At 40.7% G+C, this 21,537-nt stretch overlaps 2 protein-coding genes across 2 annotated transcripts; both read right to left on the reverse strand.

Annotated features, from left to right (window-relative positions):
* Positions 1 to 2,893: 2,893 nt before the first annotated feature.
* adrb1 (adrenoceptor beta 1) lies at positions 2,894 to 5,471 on the reverse strand. Its single transcript, XM_077550836.1, has one exon. It carries the CDS (start codon positions 5,390 to 5,392, stop codon positions 4,217 to 4,219), a length of 1,176 nt encoding a protein of 391 aa, XP_077406962.1. The 5' UTR covers positions 5,393 to 5,471; the 3' UTR covers positions 2,894 to 4,216.
* Positions 5,472 to 8,318: 2,847 nt separating this feature from the next.
* On the reverse strand, positions 8,319 to 21,318 carry nhlrc2 (NHL repeat containing 2). Its single transcript, XM_077550835.1, has 12 exons — positions 21,113 to 21,318; positions 20,315 to 20,467; positions 19,014 to 19,063; positions 17,947 to 18,352; positions 16,500 to 16,621; positions 16,295 to 16,424; positions 14,278 to 14,371; positions 13,930 to 14,161; positions 13,059 to 13,181; positions 11,858 to 12,067; positions 11,581 to 11,794; positions 8,319 to 9,893 (listed from the first exon to the last, which is right to left on the reverse strand). Exons 1-12 carry the CDS (start codon positions 21,273 to 21,275, stop codon positions 9,637 to 9,639), a joined length of 2,154 nt encoding a protein of 717 aa, XP_077406961.1. The 5' UTR covers positions 21,276 to 21,318; the 3' UTR covers positions 8,319 to 9,636.
* Between the last annotated feature and the right edge of the window lie 219 nt (positions 21,319 to 21,537).

Raw genomic sequence — 21,537 nt, forward strand, 5'->3', positions numbered from 1 at the left:
TCCTTACGGCCTTTCCATCTCAGTTTCAAGCAGGGGTCATTTGTCATTTTCATTTTTCCTCCCCAGTCGGCAGCAGGCGCAGTGACACGCGGCGCGGCAGGTTGATACTGTGTAACCATTTCAAGTCGCCGGGAGGCTATTTTTAGCTCGCTGATAAAATACCGACTCTCCTCCCGGCTTTGGATGACTACACTTGAAAATGGCCAAAGCTGCCTTTCCTGATGGGGGCCCTCTGTGGAAAGAGATAACCGGCCTGACGAACTCAAACCGCACCAGGTGCCTCTCAAACTTTTTACACCAAGGACCGCCCCCAAGTTCATCAAAATCTAGATTTTTTTTTTTCCAGAAAAATCACTTTTAATATTATTGTAAGCTACTATAATGTATTAAATGTGCATAAACATAAAAAATATATTACACTCCAAAATTACAAATTCTGCAATAATCGTAAAAAATATATATATACTTATACACTCTAGCATTTAAAAAAAAAAAAAAAAAAAACTTTAAAAAGACGCATAAATAAGTCTTTGGGAGCATGGTAATTTTTAAAATAGAACATATTTATACGTTTTTGGGTGAGTTAAAGGTGAAGTTAAAAATGTGAAACTTACTGGTAAAAATATATATATATATATATATATATATATATATATATATATATATATATATATATATATATATACTCTAGCATTTAAAAAAAAAACTTTAAAAAGACGCATAAATACGTCTTTGGGAGCACGGTAATTTTTAAAATAGAACATATTTATATGTTTTTGGGTGAGTTAAAGGTGAAGTTAAAAATGTGAAACTTACTGGTTTAAATTGTGACATAACCTGAAACTTGTCACGTTAATGTAAAATTTAACACATTATGTGTGCAATCATGAAATTTATGTTATAATGTGAAATTATATCACATTAAAACATGTAATTTATCCCACTATAATGTAAAATTGATCACGTTAAAAGATTAAATTTTGACATTACGCGTGTTGAACTTTTTTATTTATTAACATTTTATTCGTATTATACTTGATTTTTTTTTCTCTCCCTTCCACATTGAACCCAAGCTACGCCTTTTCCAAAACACGAAAAGTCAACACCCGTGTGGAAGAATATCAGTGAATTATTTTCCCATTTTCTGCGCCGAGCTCGCTTCCACTTTGGGCTCCTTTCAGCTGGAATCTGGCATGATTACTGAGCGTAGCAACAGACAGCCGCCGCCGCCGCCGGCCGGGATAAATTAAAAAAAAAAATAAAAAAATCTGACGTTTGTCTAATGAGGTGTGAAATTGCAGGAAATATTTGCATTAATAGTTGATATGTTGTGGTGCGTGGCGGAACGCGAGGACATGTTGGCACACAATTGATGAGCGACTCGCGCTGCTTGCTGGCTGCTGCGAGACAGATACGCGTAAGAAGTCAAAGCTTGTGGGTCGCCGTTTCATGTGCTCGCCCGCCGCAACGCAGGAGGGGGGGGATGCTCAAAGAGACCATATACAAACAACCAATATCACATTGAATGCTATATAATGGATTTTTAAAAGTCTACACACCCCTGTTCAAATACCTTTCTTTTTTTTAATGATATAAAACCGAGATCAATTTCTTCTGTGACCTATAACCAGTACTGCTAAATGAAACATCATTCTGAATGTTTTGAATTGTGAATGTAGTTGCAAAAATATTATATTTGGGATGCGGTTCTGTATAGAATTAACCAATTACGTAACCACTGATAAAGAGTTTATTTTGTGTATTTATTTTTCTTTGCTCACTTTTCTGCACCCTTTTAACATTTCAAATGACAATAATGTGAAAACGTCACAGAAAAATTTATGTATTCAAGTTAGGCGGGCTAAATGAGTGGCAACGTAAAATGGCCGCCGGTGGTGTCACTTCTCCCAACGGGAGCGGCATTGACATTAGAGGCTAACATTTTTTTTATGGGACAGGATTGTTGTGTTTTTGTTTGTTTTTTATCTATTGTCCAGTCCTGGGACGGGACAGGATTTGTGCTGCTGGAGTGGGAAGGGGAAAATAGCCCCTGCTAATGCTAACGTTAGCGCACATTGGTAAGTAGCACGAAGACTCAAACTGTCGCCAATAAGTAATACTACACATTTAATAGTGATGCCACTCACCTCTCATGGACGCACAATCGGTAGGGAAAGGCAAAGTTTCGATTTCAAAGACTACTTGACGGGTCGTAAATCTCTATCAGCGGCACACGTCGGTCACTCTCTCTCTCTCCCTTCTCGCTCGACCACGGTGCCAAAAGTCACAAGGACCCAAATTTAGTTTCACGAACAATGCCTGCCAGAAAACAAAATGTGTGAGTCTTTTGTGCGATTTCCCAATGAAGGCGTCATTTATTGTATGAAAAGGAATAATAATAATAATAATAATCTTTATTGTATCATAGCGAATATGATATGAATGAGCTTTAAAATAAAGAAACAAACAACCCGAGGATTCTGACTTCATGGACTTGTTAGTGTGCACTGCCTGTTTCATTATGAAATGTGTTATTCTTCAAAATGCAAATGAGTGGCTCCATCTGTGAGCGCGCTCTGTTAATCAACGCAGACATCCTGCCAAGAAAACAACCGTTAATAATAATAATCAAGCTCTGCTTTCTTTGCCAAGAAGTCGTCAATGACGTGAGTCGAGTCCATTCACAAAGATCCATTTGCCAAGCTCCGTTCCATTCACTTTTTTTTCTTTCTTTTTTTTTCTGCTGGCCGAGCATGTCTCCGGATCTAAACCCCATTGAGCATCTGTGGGGCTGGAAAGTTATGGCATTTGGGAGCACAATCTAGACATTTTCACTTGGGGGTGTACTCACGTTTGTTGCCAGCGGTCAATAAAACCCAAAGAGACAATTAACAAATGTTTCTTTTTTTTTTTTTTTATTCCACAGGATACTCAAACAAGCCACATTCAACACAATTTGGGAATCGAACCCACAACCCCATGTGCAGAAATAAATACGTAACATTTTCAAATAAACAAATTTGGCTGCAATTGCACTTGTCGACGGCTGTGAGGTAAAACACAACGTGAGCTTAAATATAATATGCACGCATGTACAAACTATACAACACATTCCTTACTGTCCAGTTTGTGAGAACTATCGTCATTGACAGTCACTTTACACGTTAAATTAATTGACTGAAACAAAGTAAAAGTGCGTTCTTTGGACCGTTAGGAATCATTTGGTAACTATCAAGTGGGCGTTAATGAAATATATAATTGAGCCATTGAGGACAAGAGTGGGCTTAATGCCATTTTTTTTGTCAAGTAGTATAAATGAACGTTTATGAAATATTGATGCATGTTTGGACTTAGACCACTATTGCACTAAACGTTTAATGGCAGCAGCCAGAAAACAAAATTAAAAGGAAAAACGGAGTTAACCCACTCGTTTTTTTTTATACAAAAACCTACTAAATCATTATGGGGTCAGGCTGTTATTTTTAACTTCAGCTAATTAAAATGAAATGTTTGGCACCTGCATTGTGATGAATGAAAATTAAATATGTTTACAGCACCAGATCAATCAACATTTGGTTGGCCCATGAAATATAAACAGAAATTTCACTTAATTGATAAACTAAAAATCATGTGTGTGGGGTCCCTCTAGTGGTATAAAAGAATTATGGAAACATTTGCATTTAATTTTTAAAAACTGTTTGTTTTGGAACATTTCGGTAAATTTTTAACTTTATGTGCAATACATTTAAAATTGAGTCATGTAAAATATTTACCTCAGCTCAAAGGTTTTGTGCAATTTCACTTAACTGGTCCCCCCGAAAATTACTCCTGGCAAATAATGTGTTTGTTCATTCAAGCCAGCGACGTATAGTGACATTCAGAGAAGAATGCTCTTCCTTTAGATCGGCGATAGCGCCCTCCAGTGGTGCATGAAAGAACCACAGCATAAGTCAAGTTCAGTTGCATTTAACTCTGAAGTTCAACACATTTGCGTTTAATTTTGAAAAGGGTTTCTTTATATTAGATATTTAGATCTTTATCAGTATTCATTACGTTTCTTTGGTGGGTGCCATATGTGCCTTGGGTCAATAAAAGTTGCCCTCTATGGTTCAAAATGGGTCTTCAGCACTTGAGGATTTTAAATAATACACATTGGCTCCTTCATATTCACACTTTTGGGCTAAAAAAAAAAGAGAGAAAAAAGTAATATTCGGAATCAGAAATGGGACTCGCAACCAGGCAGCTTCCCGGTTCCGGCCAGGCTGCTGTCGCTATTGTCCATCCCGGCGCAGTCCGTCCACAGGCCGAGCGTCCCTCCGCCCCCGCCGGGCTCCAGTGACGACGCCGCCGCCACCAAGCCCGCCGAGTAGCGGCTCAGGTCGCACGAGCTGACGTGCAGCATGCGCTCCCTCCTCGGCCGGGGCCGGCGGCACAGCAGCCTCTTGAACGCCCTGCGGAAGTCCGGACTCCGGCAGTAGATGACCGGGTTGAAGGCCGAATTGGCGTAACCCAGCCAGTTGAGAAAGACGAACAAGTTCTCGTCCACCAGCTCGGCGCCGAAAACGCGCAGCACGTTGACCACGAAGAAGGGCAGCCAGCACAGGGTGAAGGTCCCCATGATGATCCCCAGCGTCTTGAGCGCTTTGTGCTCCCGCAGCGCGGCCATGCGCGGCGGCTTCCTTTTGCAGCGCGCGCCGCTGGCGTGGATGTGGAAGCGGCCCTCGCAGCGGTCGATCTTCCGCAGCTGCTGCTTGGCTTCGCGGTAGACGCGCGCGTACACGAACACCATGACCAGCAGGGGCAGGTAGAAGGACACCACGGACGACGCCACGGCGTACGCGCGGTTGGTGACGAAGTCGCAGCACGCCGGGTCCTCGTAGCACGCCGCGTGCGCGCTATCCCGGGACCAGTGCATGAGGATGGGCAGGAAGGAGACGAGCCCCGAGACCCCCCACACGGCGCACACCGCCGCCTTGGCCCGGGCTCTGGTGAGCAAGCTCTGGTATCGAAACGGCGCCGTGATGGCCACGTAGCGGTCCACGGCGATGACGCACAGCGTCTCGATGCTGGCCGTGACGCAAAGCACGTCCACGGAGATCCAGAACTCGCAGAAGAACGAGCCGAAGTCCCAGGCGCCGCGCAGCTGCAGGGCGGCCCCGAAGGGCACCACCAGGACGCCCATGATGAGGTCGGCGCACGCCAGGGACACCACGAACACGTTGGTGCGGGTTTGGAGTCGCTGCGTCCGGGCGATGGCCACGATGACCAGCGTGTTGCCCAGCACGATGGCGAGCACGATGAGCGCCATCAGGAGGCTCATGCCGGCCACCCACTCGCCACCGCCACCGCCGCCGCCGGGCTCCGTGCCGTTGCGGGGGTCCACGGCCCCCATGACGGGCTCCCGTCGCGCGCAAACTCCATCTGGAGCTCCGCGGCTGGAGCTCCGGACCACAGCATCCAGCCTGGATGTCAATCGGCGGGGAAGGTTGCGTCACGGACACGCCGGCCAATCAGAAGGCTCTCATTCGTTTTCCAGCGTTTCCCGGTGGAGCCAGGGCCGCGCAGAGGGCGGGGCCAATGGGGCAGTGGGCATCCCAGCAAGGTTTCAAATTTAGGTTTTAGAACAGGTTTGGGTTTCAAAGTAGGGTTTTAAAACCATGGCTAGGTTTTCAAAGTAGAGTTTTAAACAGATTACGTTTTTTTTAATATATATATATATATATATATATATATAAATACTTTTATGCTACATTTGCAATAAATAACATGCATATTTTGTACAAGGCACTAACCTATTTGGCTCATTTAGCCTCACCAATTTTGTACACTCTAAAAACAGTTGGATCCACAATAACTCAAGTATGGGTCATCTACTTGGGTCAATTTGACCCAACAGCTCATAAATATTGGTCAGATCCTTTACTTGGGTCAAAAAAATGGGTTATTTTGTATAAAACAACCCAGAAAGTTGGGTCAAATTGACCCATTAAGTGGTTTGGTCCATTTTTGTTCCATAATTGGGTTACTTTTGACCCAACTGTTTTTAGAGTGTAGGATTTGATGTCCCCCCCCCCCCAAAAAAAAGCATTAGGAGAAAAAAAAAAGGGAAAACTAACATACAGTGTTCAGCCTAAAAATGCAGACTTTCCGAGCGCACCGAGCGATGGATGGCGGTGGTGCGTGCGCTGATTATCGTTCCCTTGACCGTGAACCCGATGACACGGCCACAAGGGGAGAGGGTGAGACAGAAAGACAAAGACAGAGCACTTGACCCAAACATAGCACAAGCTGCTATACAGTGAAGCCTTGTATGACGGCCAGTATTCCAGAGTCTCCTGAATGCACCTCCAGGCTATTGTGCAGAACAGGATGATTTAGTGGATGTTTCTATGAAAACGGAAGCTCTATAAGGATAAAAAGGCCACATGACAAAAATTCAAAGGATGAATAACTAAGTGTATATCCAGTGCTGTATATTTTTCCATTTTTTTCAAAATATGCTTTCTTTTCTGTTTTTCAGTGTATTTTTTTCATTTTTTTTAAATTTGTTTTTCTGTTTTTCAAAATGTGCTTTTTGTTCTGGGGTTTCTTTTCTTTCTTTTTTTCCCTGTGTTTTTTCTGTTTTGTGTCCGGATCTCCCCCTCCTCCCCCCCATTTTTCTGGAAATTTGTTTTTCAAAATATGCTTTATTCCAGTTGTTCAAATTTTTTTCTTCTGTTTTTCAAAATATGCTTTATTTCCGTTGGTCAGATTATATTTTTTTCTGTTTCTCAGAATTAGTTTTTCTGTTTTTGAAAATGTGCTTTTTGTTCTGGGTTTTCTTTCATTTTTTCCCTGTTTTCCGGATAAAAAAAAAAAGTTTTGGGAAATTTGTTTTGCAAAATATGCTTTATTTCAGTTGTTCCGATTATTTTTTTTTCAGTTTTTCAGATATTGTTTTTCTATTTTTCAAAATATGCTTTTTGTTCTGGGTTTTCTTTTGTTAGTTTTTTTGTTTTCCGGATTTATTTATTTTTTTACACAAATTTTTTTTAAGGACAGAAAAATATATTCCATTAAAGAGAAAAAAAAATACTCTGAAAACCAGAAACTAAACAAATAAAAAAAGATTGTACATCTGAGGGAAAATATCTGGCGCATCCAAAAGCTGAGTGCCATTGGTGCCAGAATATTAGGTACACACTTCAGGCTAAATTATTAGGTAGACCCAAAATATTAGGCTCATTTTTTGTCACAATATTAGACACATCCAAATATTAGGTACACGCAAAATGTTTAGTAAGAATTTGGCCAAATATTAGATAAACAACAAAAGTAAGAGTTAACATCCGTGCTTCAATGAAGTCAATGAATGACGCAAATAAAGTCACAAAAGTGAGCGAATAATGCAAGTTTACCACATGAATGTTATACTCGACCAGCTCCTCTCGACTCATTATCTTCTGGAAATTATAGGACCACTTTGTTGTGGTAATGATATACACACACACACACGCACTGGTTATGTAATTGGCCACAAAACAGCATTTTGCGCTTCAACTGAAGAGAGTTCACAGTAAACTTTTAACATTTAAACCACTTAATAGCTTTGAGGCAACTTTTAAAAGCTTGCCTGACCTTTCCACACGCTGTTGCTTTTTAGAGTGCAGATGTAGTGTAGCGACCAAAAAAAAATAAAAAAATGTCAGTATTGTTTCAAGGATTGTGTTTTTCACCCCCATGTGTGGATGTATACCTTTTGGGACATTTGCATCAAAAGGCCTGGACAATATGGCCTTAAAATCTCACCATTTGAGTCACAGAAATCGGCTTTTATTCGATTTTTAAGGCCACATTTTTAATTTAAACCCTTTGAGAAGCAAAACTGTTAAGGCATGCATTTTGTAGCTTTTAAAAAAAAAAAAAAAAAAAAAAGTTGTTTTGACAGACAGAGTTCTTACATATCCAAATCCCCCAGGAGGCAGAGGCACCACCATTCCGGACTGCCTGTGAGCTTACGTCACACTAAAGATAAATGATTGGGTCGGAGGGCGTGTCGTTCCCCTTGAGAACATCACTGCGATTAGGACAAATTGAAGAGCAGCAAAAATCCGCTGGGTTCTTGTTTTGACACAGCAGTGGTCCCTGAATGTTTCCCTAACCCCGCAGGGGGGGCAGAGCACGCACCCCAGGGGGGACCCCAGTTGAGAGGACACCTCCTCACATCCAGAGGCCCATTGCGGCCCCACTGAAGTGATCTGACAAGGCCCCCAGGAGGACCATAAGGAGACCCCACCCTGGTCCCTAACATGAAACAAACAAGCACTTTTTGTCAAGGCTGGATAAAAAATACTTTATTTGTTCTTTCTGTTCCATCTTTAAAGTGCAGCTTTGAGATGTAGACTTCTTGGCAAAAGGAGCCCATAAGACATTAAAAAAAGCTCAATTAAATTAGTTTTAACAGAAAAGTATTATTGCTTTTTAAAAAATTATTGCCAACTGTTTTTCAAGGCACTTAAGGGCCAGGTGGTGTAAACACGCGACCAGTGTCTTGTGATATTTTCGTTCCTTTGTTTTGTTTTTGTTTAAAAAAACAAAAAAATCTCATTCATTTATACTCTTTGATATTAGCAACATTTCATGCACTATTAGCAAACTTTGAATATCAGTAAACTTTTATTAAATTAATGTCAGCAATGGTGCTGACTAGAGAACAGTCTGTACAAAATTCCAAACAGTAACGTTAGCTCTGATGCTAACACTTGGTAGTTGGTTTGTACATAATTCTGAACCGTATGTTAGCTCTGATGTTAACTTAAATTGCTTTGTACTCACTTCTTAACAGTTGTTTTAGTGCTGACAACTAGCAACAACTTTCTACACAACCTTAAACAGTAACATTAGCTAGCCTCTGCATGCTAACTCCATAGTTCGATGATGTTAGCTCCGATGCTAATGCTAACTAGCAGGCATTTGTACTCATTTGTGAACACTAAATCTGACATCAACTAAAAAAATATTTAATGGCAAGATTATTCTGAACAGTAATGTTAGCTTCGATGCTAACGCTAACACAAAACAGACGCTAGTCTCTGTTAAAAGCCAATGTGGCATAAACATGAATTTTGAAGTTGTTTTTCCTTACCCTATTTTGACATCATGTTTCTTTCAATTTTCATTCCACTTAGTTCTCGCGTCTGTAAATAAAAACCTGGCGTTCGTATTTCAAGCTGCAACTCTTGTTCAAGGTGTGTTAGCGCTTTGATTTGTAACAATCAACGTCCATTACGACTGTGATGTAATGGAGTGCTTTTAGAGTGGTCTCTCCAGCTTATGAAAATCAGGTTTAGAAGAGGCCCACTCTTACCCAAATGGACTACGCGGTCAGAAATCTTCTTCGGCTCATCCATCATGAGCCCGGGCGGACATTTTGGTTCTGAAGCGACCTTCTACTGAGCTCATTTGGCATGAAACAGGAGTTCAGAACATTCAAAGCCAGCGTCTCACTTGTTTAAATAAAATGTTTGAAAAAGCCTGAGGTCACCTTTAGATGTGTTTTAGTCAAGACCCAAAACCTTTACAAATACTTTGTGCGTATAGAAATATATTGTATTAATTGATCATTAATTTTCTCCATAGCCAATTCAATGAAATCTTTTAGAGGGAATGTGTCAATTTCACAGTGACCTCCCCCGTGGCAGGAATGTCACTTAGCTGGAGAGGTTGGTAGAAGGCCGCCGCTCTCATGGTGCAGGCCGCACCCGCCGCCGTGCAGAAGTACAGCCAGATGCCGAGCGTGAGGCCCGCGCGCAGGTTTTTCAGAACCTGCGGAAGTTTAGCGGCGACGCGCAACGGCTTCGACAGATCCGTGATGGCGCCGGTGACCACCTGAGCGTCTAGCAGCCATTCGTCACCTATGGGCGGGCCAAAAATAAAGGGATTAATAACTAAATAAAAGTGCATTTGGCTCATATCCGCAAACAGAACAACGAATCTGATTGGTTTCATTGCATCAGGACGTGACGTTGCAGAGTGAGAGGCAAACACGGACGAGGGAGCGCTAATTGTTCCGCTGATTAATGACGCTGATTCCTAGCACAGCGTTCCCAGGAGGGAAGCGACTAAAAAGCCACCATTTAGTCCTGGCATGCACTCCGTCCCGCGTCCTGAAATTCCCGCAGCGGGGAAGATCGGATCAGCTTTAAGTCTGGGCCGACTCGGGGATCATGTAACGTAGCCTGGGCGCTAATTATGTGAAGCGAGTCGCTGCGCTCTTATCATGCTGACAAAGCGCATCGTGCCGCAGATAATGCTCGGAATGATGGAAAAACTTAATATGTGGCTCAACTAACAAATCTGATTGGCTGTCCTGAGGATGGGTAAGGTAGACTTAAATTAAAACGGGTCTGCACGTCAAAAAGCTTTCAGTAATAAAACATTCCGTAGTTTTGGATTTTTAGGAATCTGGAAAAAAATTGTGTGTAGAATTATGAGGGAAAAAATTATCCTTAACTTTAAAATATATATATATATATATTAGGGGTGTCAAAATGTGTGCATTCATTTTGAGTTAATTTAAAGTTCCTTTAACTCATTTTTTGCGATTAATGTACTGGGGAGAATTCCAGTAGCAAGAATTTCACAAAAGATAGCTCTTAATATGAAAAGAAAAATGCACAGACCTGTCACCAATGTCTTATAAATGCAATTATGCCATCTAGTGGCAGAAAAATGACCTAAACACAAATCAATATCACAATGTTTTTTTTACAGTAGAGTATATCTTTTTAATTTGAACTCCATTTTATGATTTATTATGAAATGACTGTATCAATGACTAAAAGATGCATCCATATTTCTATTAGTTTAACATTTTTTTCCACTTTTATTTACAAGAGTATGAATATTAACTCATTCACTGCCATTGACGGCTATAGACGTCAAAAATTTATTTGATCTATTTCTATTAGTTTAACATTTTTCCTACTTTTGTTACCAAGAGTTGTGAAAAGTTGTGAGAGTATTTTTTATAGTATTAGAACAGATATAGAATTTGTGATTGATCGTGAGTTAACTAGTTAAGTCATGCGATTAATTACGCCTTATGCCTCTAATTTTTTAATAATCTTTTCTTAAAAAGAAAAAGATTATTAAAAAAAAAAAATATATATATATATATATATATATATATATACAGTATATGTACTTTTTTTTTTTTTAAAGAAAAGATTATTAAAAATTAGGGGCGTCAGGATTTTATTAGTAATTAATCGCATGAAGTTAACTCACGATTAATCACAAATTTTATATCTGTTCTAAATGTACAAAAAAAATCTAGGTTTTCATACTCTTTTTAACAAAAGTGGGAAAAAAATGTTAAACTAATAGAAATAGTTCAAATTAATTTATGACGTCTATAACCGTCAATGGCAGTGAATGAGTTAAGAAAAAATATATTTTATTGTACATTTAGAACAGATATAAAATTTGCGATTAATCGTAAGTTAACTATTGAAGACATGCGATTAATTCGGATTAAAAATGTTAATCGCCTGACACCCCTCGTTTTAATCCTCCCCATCGGGGCAATATGGTTCTCACCTTCGGCAGAGAGGGCCCAGCAGCTCGGCGCCTCCTCGGTGAGTGTGGCTCCTTCGGGAAGCGACAGCGCGAGCGAAATGACCACGGTCTGTCCGGCACAAACCGCCACCGGCGGCATGGCTATCCTGACGGCCCCTCGAGGCATCTTGGGGGTTTTGGTGGGAGCCTTTGCCTCGGCAGGTGCCGAGTCTGTAGAGTCTGAGGAAATAACGAACTAGAGGAGGATATAAAATGTGAGAATCAGAAATGTCAGGTGAGACATCGCAAAGCATCTTACCAGGGAGACGGTTTTCGACCGGAGGTCCAGCACTTTGACTTGGTGGTTGTTGGTGTCGGCTACATAGAGGAGCTTGCCACCGGCGCCTACGCAGATTCCGCCGGGCTCGTTGAAGCGGGAGGTGACAAAATCAGGACCCGCGGCGTCGCCGGCTTCTCCTGTGCCGGCCAGAGTGCTGCACTGCTTCGTTTTGGGGTCCACCACTTTAATCTGGGCACATACATTTATTCATAACATTATTAACTCATCATTATTCAAATCCAAAAACTTGTAAAAACGTTTATTAATACTTTGTCTTTCACTCCCAAAAACATATTTACACATTGTTTTTTTTTTATGCTAGAACATACAGAAGATACGATACGATACGATACGATACGATACGATACGATATACTTTTATTTTCCCCGAGTAGAACTTTTTCCTGGACTTCGTCCAGCTGCAGTTTACAGTAAAGAGAAAACAACAGAATAGAAAGAGATAAGGCTTTTATGCAGCTTCTGGTGATCTCTTATACTCTGCTGCTACCTGCTGGCCATTTTTTTTTGTAATAACTACCATTGTTTTAAGGCACCGCGGTCCTCGGCACCCCTAGCCAGCCTGTTTTCCATGTCTCCCACAGCCAACACAGGTTTTTTTTAAACGATTGGCTAATCAGCAAGCTCCGCATGAAGCCTGATAACGATCCTCGGTTGTGTTGCCTTAAAGCAATGCTAGTTAATACAAAAAAAAAAGACAGCAGGTGGCAGCAAAGTATAAGAGAACAACCAGGGCCATGTTGCAACAAGCTCTTTTTGACAGTGTTTTCACCAGGAATGTGAATATTGATGCAACTTAGCTATATTCTAATGCTAATTACTGCAAAACAGAAACAGATACAAATATACTTTTTTTTTTGTTATGAAAGAAGAGACTCTAATCTTTCTTTTGGTAGGTTCCATGTTTTTATAGTAATAGAGCAGAATATGTGGACCTTGCAAAATCAATTAAAATCCTGGTAAAACAGCTGGGGGGTGAAGGGGGTTGCTTCAGTGAAAATGGCTGGGAGTGAATGGAGTTAAATGGCAAAATGGCATGCCGCTTCTTCGTTGACTGTTACTGTATCTTTTTATGGCACAATATACTGAATGTGTGGCCTCGAAAGCATATCCAGGTTCATCCTTTCAACTCTAACCACGTAGACAGCAGAACAAATCCTAACCTTGTGATTGTAGGAGTCGGCCACATAGAGCAAGTTTTGCTGCGGGGACCACGCCACGCCGAGCGGATGCTGCAGCTTAGCATCCACGCCCTTCCCGTCCACATCCCCGAAAGCAAAAAGGTTCTGGTTGAAATATAGAAAAAGAGCGTCAGGCGACAAAATAGGATCATATTTCTGTTAAAAAAAAACAAAACATTATTATACATTAAAGTCATTCACTGCAAAATGATAATCAAATGAGTTATTTCAAGACTAAGACAGGTAAAATAGTTGATTTTATCATATACAATTTTATTTAATTGCTCCTAAAATGATTATTTAATTACTACACATACTGTTTCTTCATTCATCTACGCCCACCTAGTTAGTGGCATTTGATGGCAGAATGTACAATTAAGCAAGCCGACATTTCCCATTGAGGACGTAAATCTGTTGAGTAAATTGAGATGTTTGACAGATGATTCCACATGACATAATAAAATGCTTAAAACAGCAAAAAAAACAAAAAAATAACCCATTCATTGCATGTCACAATTGTAAAATAATTCAACAGGCTTGACACAAAGCGCCACAGTTTGCTTGACGGATGCAAAGTGATCGTTTTCCAATTATGGCTCCCCAATTCGCAAAAGTGTCGAATTAAAAGGCTAAATAAAGAGCTAAATCAAAAGCTCAAAAGTGGTGAAAGAAAAGAGAAGACACTCAGCGTTAACAGAACTTCAATTAGATAACAAGGTTCTCCAAGGCATTCTATTATTACATAACTCGAGACGATCGCAATTTCTGTCGAAAACGCGTGAACTGAACAAACCTAAAATGTGAGACTTAAAAAGTTTCGTCCACCAAACGCGCCCAGCGACCTTTCACCCACCGTGGGATCTCTCTCGCCGCCAACCAGCAGCTTGACGGCGCCGTCCTTCAGCGCCAGCGTGCGCACGGTGCTGCTTTCGCTGTCGGCCACAAAGAGGCAGCACCAGGGTTCCTCGGGGGCGGCGGCCAAGCCCGAGGGCTGGGCGAAGCCGGCCTTGTGCGGGTAGGCGTTGTTGCGGTTCTCCTCGCTGCCGCTGCCGGCCCATCGCACGCACGTGCCCGCCTTGGACTTGCTGTCAACGTGATGGTGTTGTTATGCGCCGCGGGAATTTGTATTTTGTGGGAATAGCTTATGAAAAGCTATCTTGTGTCTGAGTGCGCCAAGGACGCAATTGTTAGTCTGCCTCACCTTCCTTTAGGCAGTTTCCCATCTGCTAGGAACAAAGCCCAAATCTGATGGGTTCCCGCCATGGCCACCCACAGCACGTTGTCCTCGACGCCGCCTACACACAAATATCCAGGACATGACTGTCACTAAGTCTGGCTGTCCACCAAAAAACACTCAATGACAACTAGAAGTTGTGCAACTTCTTTAAAAAAAAAATAAAAAAAAATAAAATTCTAACGTAATCATTACAATTTAATAGGGTTGGGCAAGTACTGATGTCAGGCCTTATTTCAGGGATGTGATTTGACCAAAGTGAAATTATCTGAAAATTTAGGGGGTCTGGGGCCGCTGGCACCCAGCTAGGTCCAGGGTTTCCGTGTTTTTAAGTACTTTCAATGCACTCACATGACAAAGAAATAGACAAAACAACAGCATAAATTTTCAATGTATATTGAACTATCCCATATAAAATGGCAGTTTTAGTCAACTCAAAATCAGTCACATTCAAAAACATTGGACTGCCTTTGCTTTTAAAAACTATCACTGAGAATATCATCATATCTAACTAATGTGATTACTAAGTTAACACATAAATAATGTTGAAGAGTTCAAATTTCATGAACAAATAATTGTATCATGACCAAATGAAAAGTAACTCATATTAGAGCATACCACAAATGTCTTTGTTATAGCAGAAGATGTTATCTGTCGGAGTCATGTGCATACACAATGAACTACTAAAAAAAAACAAAACAAAAAAAACCGGAAATTTTAAATTTTTATTTTTGGAGATAAAAAAAATAAAAATAAAAAATCGGATTTTTTTTTTGGGGGGGGGGGGGGGGGCATAAAAAAAGCGGAATTCCGCGAATTAGCGGAAAAATCACATCCCTGTTATTTGGAGGTATCAGTACTCGAGACGTCGGCCGATACTCTTGTGACCGTTTTACGATCAAGAACTAGACATTAGAAGAATATGAAATTGTCATTTTATGCAATTTTAAGGAAAATACTATATTGGGTTTTATAGGTCATTCTTGTCAGTGCATTTTGTTTTATTAAAAGTACGAGCGGTATCGTATTGGTCTGAAAAAAAGTGGTATCGAAAATATTATGCATATTTATATTTATGTATATTTATTCACGTGGTTTCTTCTAAAGTGACAGATTTGGCTGCACTATTGTTATAATCTGATTTATGATTTACTGACTTATGTTTACACCACAATTGTTTGGTAGAATATTGTGAAGTTATCATAGTGAATGCTTAAAAGTGTTTTTAAAAAAAATGGACTTTCATATTAACTCTTTGACTGCCAGACGTTTTCAGAAAAGGGATGCCGTGGGTGCCAGCCGATTTAAGCATTTTTGACTGATCTTTCAAGGTCCACAGAAAATTATGTGTTTGGACTATGGAAACACACATACTACCAAATGAAAGATTGGACTCTCATCTTTCATCAGAAAAAAAAGTTTGTTTCTACCTTATTCCGTTTTTCAGTAATCAACAATAGAAAATGGTTAGTTTCACCTCTGTTTTGAAACAAACGTCTTTTAACGTCTTTGGCACTCCTCCATAGGATTTTACTAAACGTTATTTAACGTTTTTGGCAGTCAAAGAGTTAATTACAGGCTCATTTGCATACAGTAGAATAAATATAAGACCAAAAAAATGTATGCATAATAAATCTGACAATTTATTGCAATACAGATTGATTTATTAATCATTTATAATATTGAGGAAAATTTGGTAATTTTTCAAGTTAGAAGGTCGATGACCATCAATGTAACTGAAGGGAGGAAAGAAGAAGTGACTTTGTGGTGTCTTCCAAACGGAAATGGGTCAATATGCGGTTCTGAGGTCAGATCCAGTAGCCCATCTGCCCTAGTTTGACCTACAAGCCTGCCCCATATTAAAGACGGAGCTCACATAAGTCCCTCAGGATTACTACTGCGGCTTGCCAGTGGGAATCGGCCCCGAGGTTCAAGGCAATTACGTTTTTAGAGCCGCTACACAAATTGGGGCTGGAAGACTCACCGGCTGAGCCAAGTGCAACATCCCAGGGAGAGCTGATTGGCTGCTGATCTCCCATCGCACCGCCAGCTTTGTCCGTGCCTTGGACGCCGAGGCCGGCCAGTGTGCTCACCCGCCCTTCCGAGAGGTCGATCTGAATAGACAGACACATGAGCAGGAAGCACAAAAGTAGCTGACACTTTAAAAAAAAAAAGAAAAAAAGTTTGACCTTTCGGATCAGGTGGTTCTCCGTGTCGGCCACGTAGACCACGTCGCCCTTCATGGCCACACCCTGAGGGGAGTTGAAGGTGGCTTCAGACAAGGAGCCGTCTCGCCTTCCACTTTCAGGCCCTGTACCCCCCCCAAAAAAGGCAACTGTTTAACTTCTTCAGCTAAAAAGTGTTATCATATTATCAAGGGTTGGGCAGAAATTATATTCAAAAAGAAAAGAGAATAGAAAATGTGTGAAAAGTGAATTCATTTGAGCTAAAACATTGATAAACTGTATAACTTTTCATAAAAATAATATATTTTAATAGATAAAATAATTCTAATTTTTAACCGGATTAGTTATAATTAATGCAATTACAACTGACCTATTGTTTACTATAATAAATATAATGTTACTAATATTTGTCTTATAATTTCCCCCCCAAAAAATCAGTTAACCAATAATTTAATAAGAAAATAAATTTTAAAATGAAATATATTTTTTTAATATAATCATCCAGTTTTAATGTATTACTTTAATGAAATTGAAATGTAAACATTTTCTTAAACAATTTGAAAAATTACACATATTGTAATAGAATACAAATTAATTCTAAATGTATGAACTGTTTTTATGATTAACCATTAATATATTTAAAAACATAATTTCCACTAATATTTTCTTACTTCAAATAAATCAATAAAACCTATTAAATCAACCAATTTTGAGGTATAAGGGTAAAAACTATTTGCAAAATATGTACATTTTTTATATTTATTTTTCATATTAAAAATGATTGTCATGAAATAAAGTAATTCACTCCTCATTGAATTGTTTATATTCTATAATTATAATTAACCACTCATTTCATAAAACAAATATTTTATGAATATTTTATTGCTTACAATAATTCCATTAACCATTTATTTAATGAGAAAAATGAATCAAGACAAAACACATTTTCATGAATCAATTGAATTTTTTTTATAGGACTCTTTTTAACCCGACTAAAGCGCGGCGTGGGCCGTGTGCGAGTTTATATCTGGATTCACTACACTCAGCGCCGAAAAGTAGCACTCCTCCAGCATGACATGTATTTGGAGAGCCCAAAGCAAACAGCAGCCGCCGAATGAGAACAGCCGACAGAAATAAAAGTCCCACTGGGCATTTTTGTCCCCGCGATGGAGGTCGGTGCCAGTTCCCAGTGTGCGCGTCGTCCTGGACGCTGCCAACTTGTGTGTTGGCCTGGGAACAGCCGCGGCGGCCATGCGGCTCCTCTTGAGGCTTTTTGAAGCCTGGGAAGGATCTAAAAATATCCATAAGTCCTAGGAGGGGGTTTGAGGGGGTGCACGGTCACAGTTTAGGGTGTTATAAGGTGGCACTTAGAGCCAAGCAAAACCGCATTACCTTTAAGTTTGAATTTCAATGAATCAGTCACTACCAGGAAGGAAATACGCTACGTTACCTCCGATGACGTGTAACACCCGACAAGTAGAGGACACCACCAGAATCCGGTGATGACCCGTGTCGGCGATGGCCAGCCTGTCGCTGGTGTGGTCCATGCAGATCTTCCCGGGAAAAGAGAGGATGCTTGGAGGCAGGGTGTCCCGGTAGAGCTTGACACCCACCGGGTGGGCCCGCAGCATCTCCATCTCCCGGTAATAACGGAGGCTGACGTCGGCAAAAAGAGTCAACCTGTCACGGTGGCCCTCGCCCACCAGCGAGAAAAGCAGGTTGCCCCGCGGGCCCACCAGCACCAATGTGGGCCAGCAGGAGACCTCCAGCTGGTGCCAGAGAGACGCCTCGCCGTCGTTTACTACCGGGTGGCGGATGTCGTAGCGGAGCACGGCGCTGCGGACGTTGTCCAGAACCTTGGAAGGGTGCACATAATAAGTGCAAAAAAGTAATTTTCACTGAAGCAACCCCCTTTGCTCCCAACTGTTTCCCTGAATGATGACTGATTTTGCAAGACCCACAGAATATTCTGTTCTATTGCTAAAAAAAAAAACATGGAACATGGAAGATAGAGTCTCTTCTTTTATCAGGAAAAAAAAGTATATTTGTATCTGTTTCCGTTTTGCAGAAATTAGCATTAGAATATAGCTAAGTTTCATCATTATTCACAAATCAGATCATCAGCAAGCTCTACATGAGCCTGATAATGATCCTCTTGCTTGGAATCAGCTTGTGTTGGAAGAGAGAAACCTCCAAAACCTGCAGAACCCCGGCCCTCGAGGACCGAGATTGTCCACCTCTGCTCTAGCAATAACTAAAAAATAAAAAAATAAAACGTACAAATACGTTTTTGGGACCATGTCAATATTTAAAATAGAACGTTTGTATACGTTTTTGGGAGCAAATGAGTTAATATACGATTATTTTTTTAAAGGTCCTCTTTCCCATGTATTTTTTTAAAAACATTTTTGCCTATATGTGCCCTCCACTTTTATCCTGATTCTCATTCAAAGTCTGCAGCACAATAAAAAAAAAAAAAAGATTAAAATAGATACAAATCTGTAAATATTGACTTACCTTTTCATTGGGGAATTTAGCCGAATGTACGCCAACAATAACCAGTCCATCTAAGATGACATGAAAAAAACAAACAAACAAACAATGTTGTTAAAACGTTTTGTATGAGTGTTTATTTTTGTTTGCAAAAGAACCACAATGAATGATTTGGATCTAATCCTTCCGTTTTTTCGACTCAACAACAAATTGCGTAAGCCTGATGAAGAACAAGTTTTGCTTTCATGTTCTCAATGGGCCCCAAAGCACTTAATGAAACAACTTAGGTTGTTGTCAAAGAAAGCATCTCTATCCCGGCTACAAATTCCGCCAAACGATTTCCTTGAAATCAGCTGATCGTTCCGATGTTACACAACTTAATTGCTGCAGAAAACAACATGTTTCTCAGCCTCTCGCGTTCAGCTGACTGCGCCCATTTTGAGCAAAAGAGGCCTTAGCCAGCAGTTTATCTCGCCAAACTGTTTTAGCACCATTTTCATGACCGCCATTGATATTTAATTGGTTTGTTGACTGTTGGTTTTATCCAACTGTTAAACCTCAATAGTCATAAGACAAACAAAATATGAATCAAATCCACAGTCCAAGTGCCTCTCTTCATCCTCTGCCAAAAAACATATTGCAAAGATGACGGGCGAGCGGGAGTGCTTACTGTGGGAGTGACTGGAGTGGGAGGCTCCCACACCTCACGGAGCACAGCAGCAGACAGAATGTACCCGAAGCCGTGCCAAAGATAAGGTTTGTGTGATAAAGTGCGCTGAGTATATGCCTGTGTGCGTGCTAGCCAATGTCCGGTTTGCCTGGCAGCTGAATTTCAAGCTCGGACATATTTTTAGGTACTCATCCACACGCTGTACAGATGACAACGGACGTGGCACAGTGTCACGTAGGGTGAAGTCTAGTTGATGAAATAAGACTCGGTGTCATAATAACCGTCATGTGTAGAGCGATATACTGTACCATATTTTCCCAGATAGGGGCATCCTCTCGAATAAATGAAAAAAAAAATGGCTTTCTTCATATAAACGCCTCCTTTTTCAGGTGGTTGCAATTACCTTTGCTGTGGTTTCCCAAGAGCAACGCCCACTTAAAAAATGCCTCACCTCAAATAAACACCTTGCCACTCCCTTTACTATAGCACCCCTGGTCTGTCATCCACTTGGATATAATAACATCTGTGATGACGTGTCAAACTGCCGCAGTAAGGCGGCAACTACTGCTGAGGAGGACTCGGCCTAAAGTATCGGTCGCTGGGATCGGCGGTCTCAACGAGTACCCGATAAAATACTGTACGAACAGTAGAGAACCTTGGACTGAGTGCTCCTGCTCAAGATGGTGAAGGTCCGGCAGGATGTGCATGCAATTGATGCAGCAATAGGTAAAGAAGTCCAGAAGCACCACTTTCCCCGCCAGCTCCCCGCTGAAAGAAAGCGGAGCCTCCGTGTTCAGCCATTCCAGACCTGCAGCCAATCATAAAAGAAAAAAAAAAAATCAGCATTCATTATGCAACCAACACATTGATCGAATGATTCCCACACAAACTGGTTTCTTCAGGTTATATGGTTGGCTCTAAATCACCATCCACTGGTGTGTTGAGGTATTGCAGAACTTGCACTCGGTCAACAAATACATTAACTAATCTCTGACTTGAAATCTTTATTTTAAAACCTTAAACCTGTCTTGAAATCTCCTCTAAATCCTTAATTTAAACCAGTTATAAAAAAAAACGTTTTTTGAAACCCTAACACTTGCTTGACACTACTATAACTAAAGAGTTCATCCCCGTAGCTTTATTGAAATAGTCTCAGATGCAGAACTGAGGGGAGGAGCTTCCTTTTGTTAGGCCATAGCCGTGTCTAATCGCTGTATTAGTCCACTGTATTAACTTTCAAGTTTCAGCCTACTATGTGTGCTGAATTTCAACTAGAGAGCCTTATCTGCAATACAGGGGGGTAAAATGCATTCATATGGATCTCCACAGGAGACAAATGACTTCACTCGGGAATCCCGAAAACGAAGCGACGTTCAAGTCCCGTCTTGTTTATACATGTAGCACTGCTAAGCTAACCCAAACACTGGAGAGTGTGTCAATTTTAACGGTTTACCGTTCTCAAAGTCGGGCATCTTGAGTTCTTCCCTCTCGTCCATGTCTTTCAGATACTCATAGACGAGAGCTTCCATCGACTCTTGTGTCGTGGCGTCATTTAAAGAGTCGTCGAGCACACTTTGAAGAGGAAATAGAGTTGACAAGCTGCACCCAGAAGCCATGTTTGAAACTTCAGTGAGCCCTGCCGGGTAAACTCGTCATGTAGATTCGCCCCGCTACTTTCGTCAAAATATGATAGACGGAAATACAGGAAATTAAAGGTAAAACGTGATTACATGAGTGTGTTTGTCAAATGAAAGCAAAAAAAAATTTGTTTATCTTCTATTTGGATATACTGTCGACCGTTATGTAGATTTACACAGCTGCTTTCAGCAAATGTTTGACCAATTTAAATAAACATATTTTTTAATTAAAATGATTGAT

Source organism: Vanacampus margaritifer, chromosome 18 (genome assembly GCF_051991255.1).
Source record: "Vanacampus margaritifer isolate UIUO_Vmar chromosome 18, RoL_Vmar_1.0, whole genome shotgun sequence".
In the NCBI taxonomy this organism is placed as follows: domain Eukaryota; kingdom Metazoa; phylum Chordata; class Actinopteri; order Syngnathiformes; family Syngnathidae; genus Vanacampus; species Vanacampus margaritifer.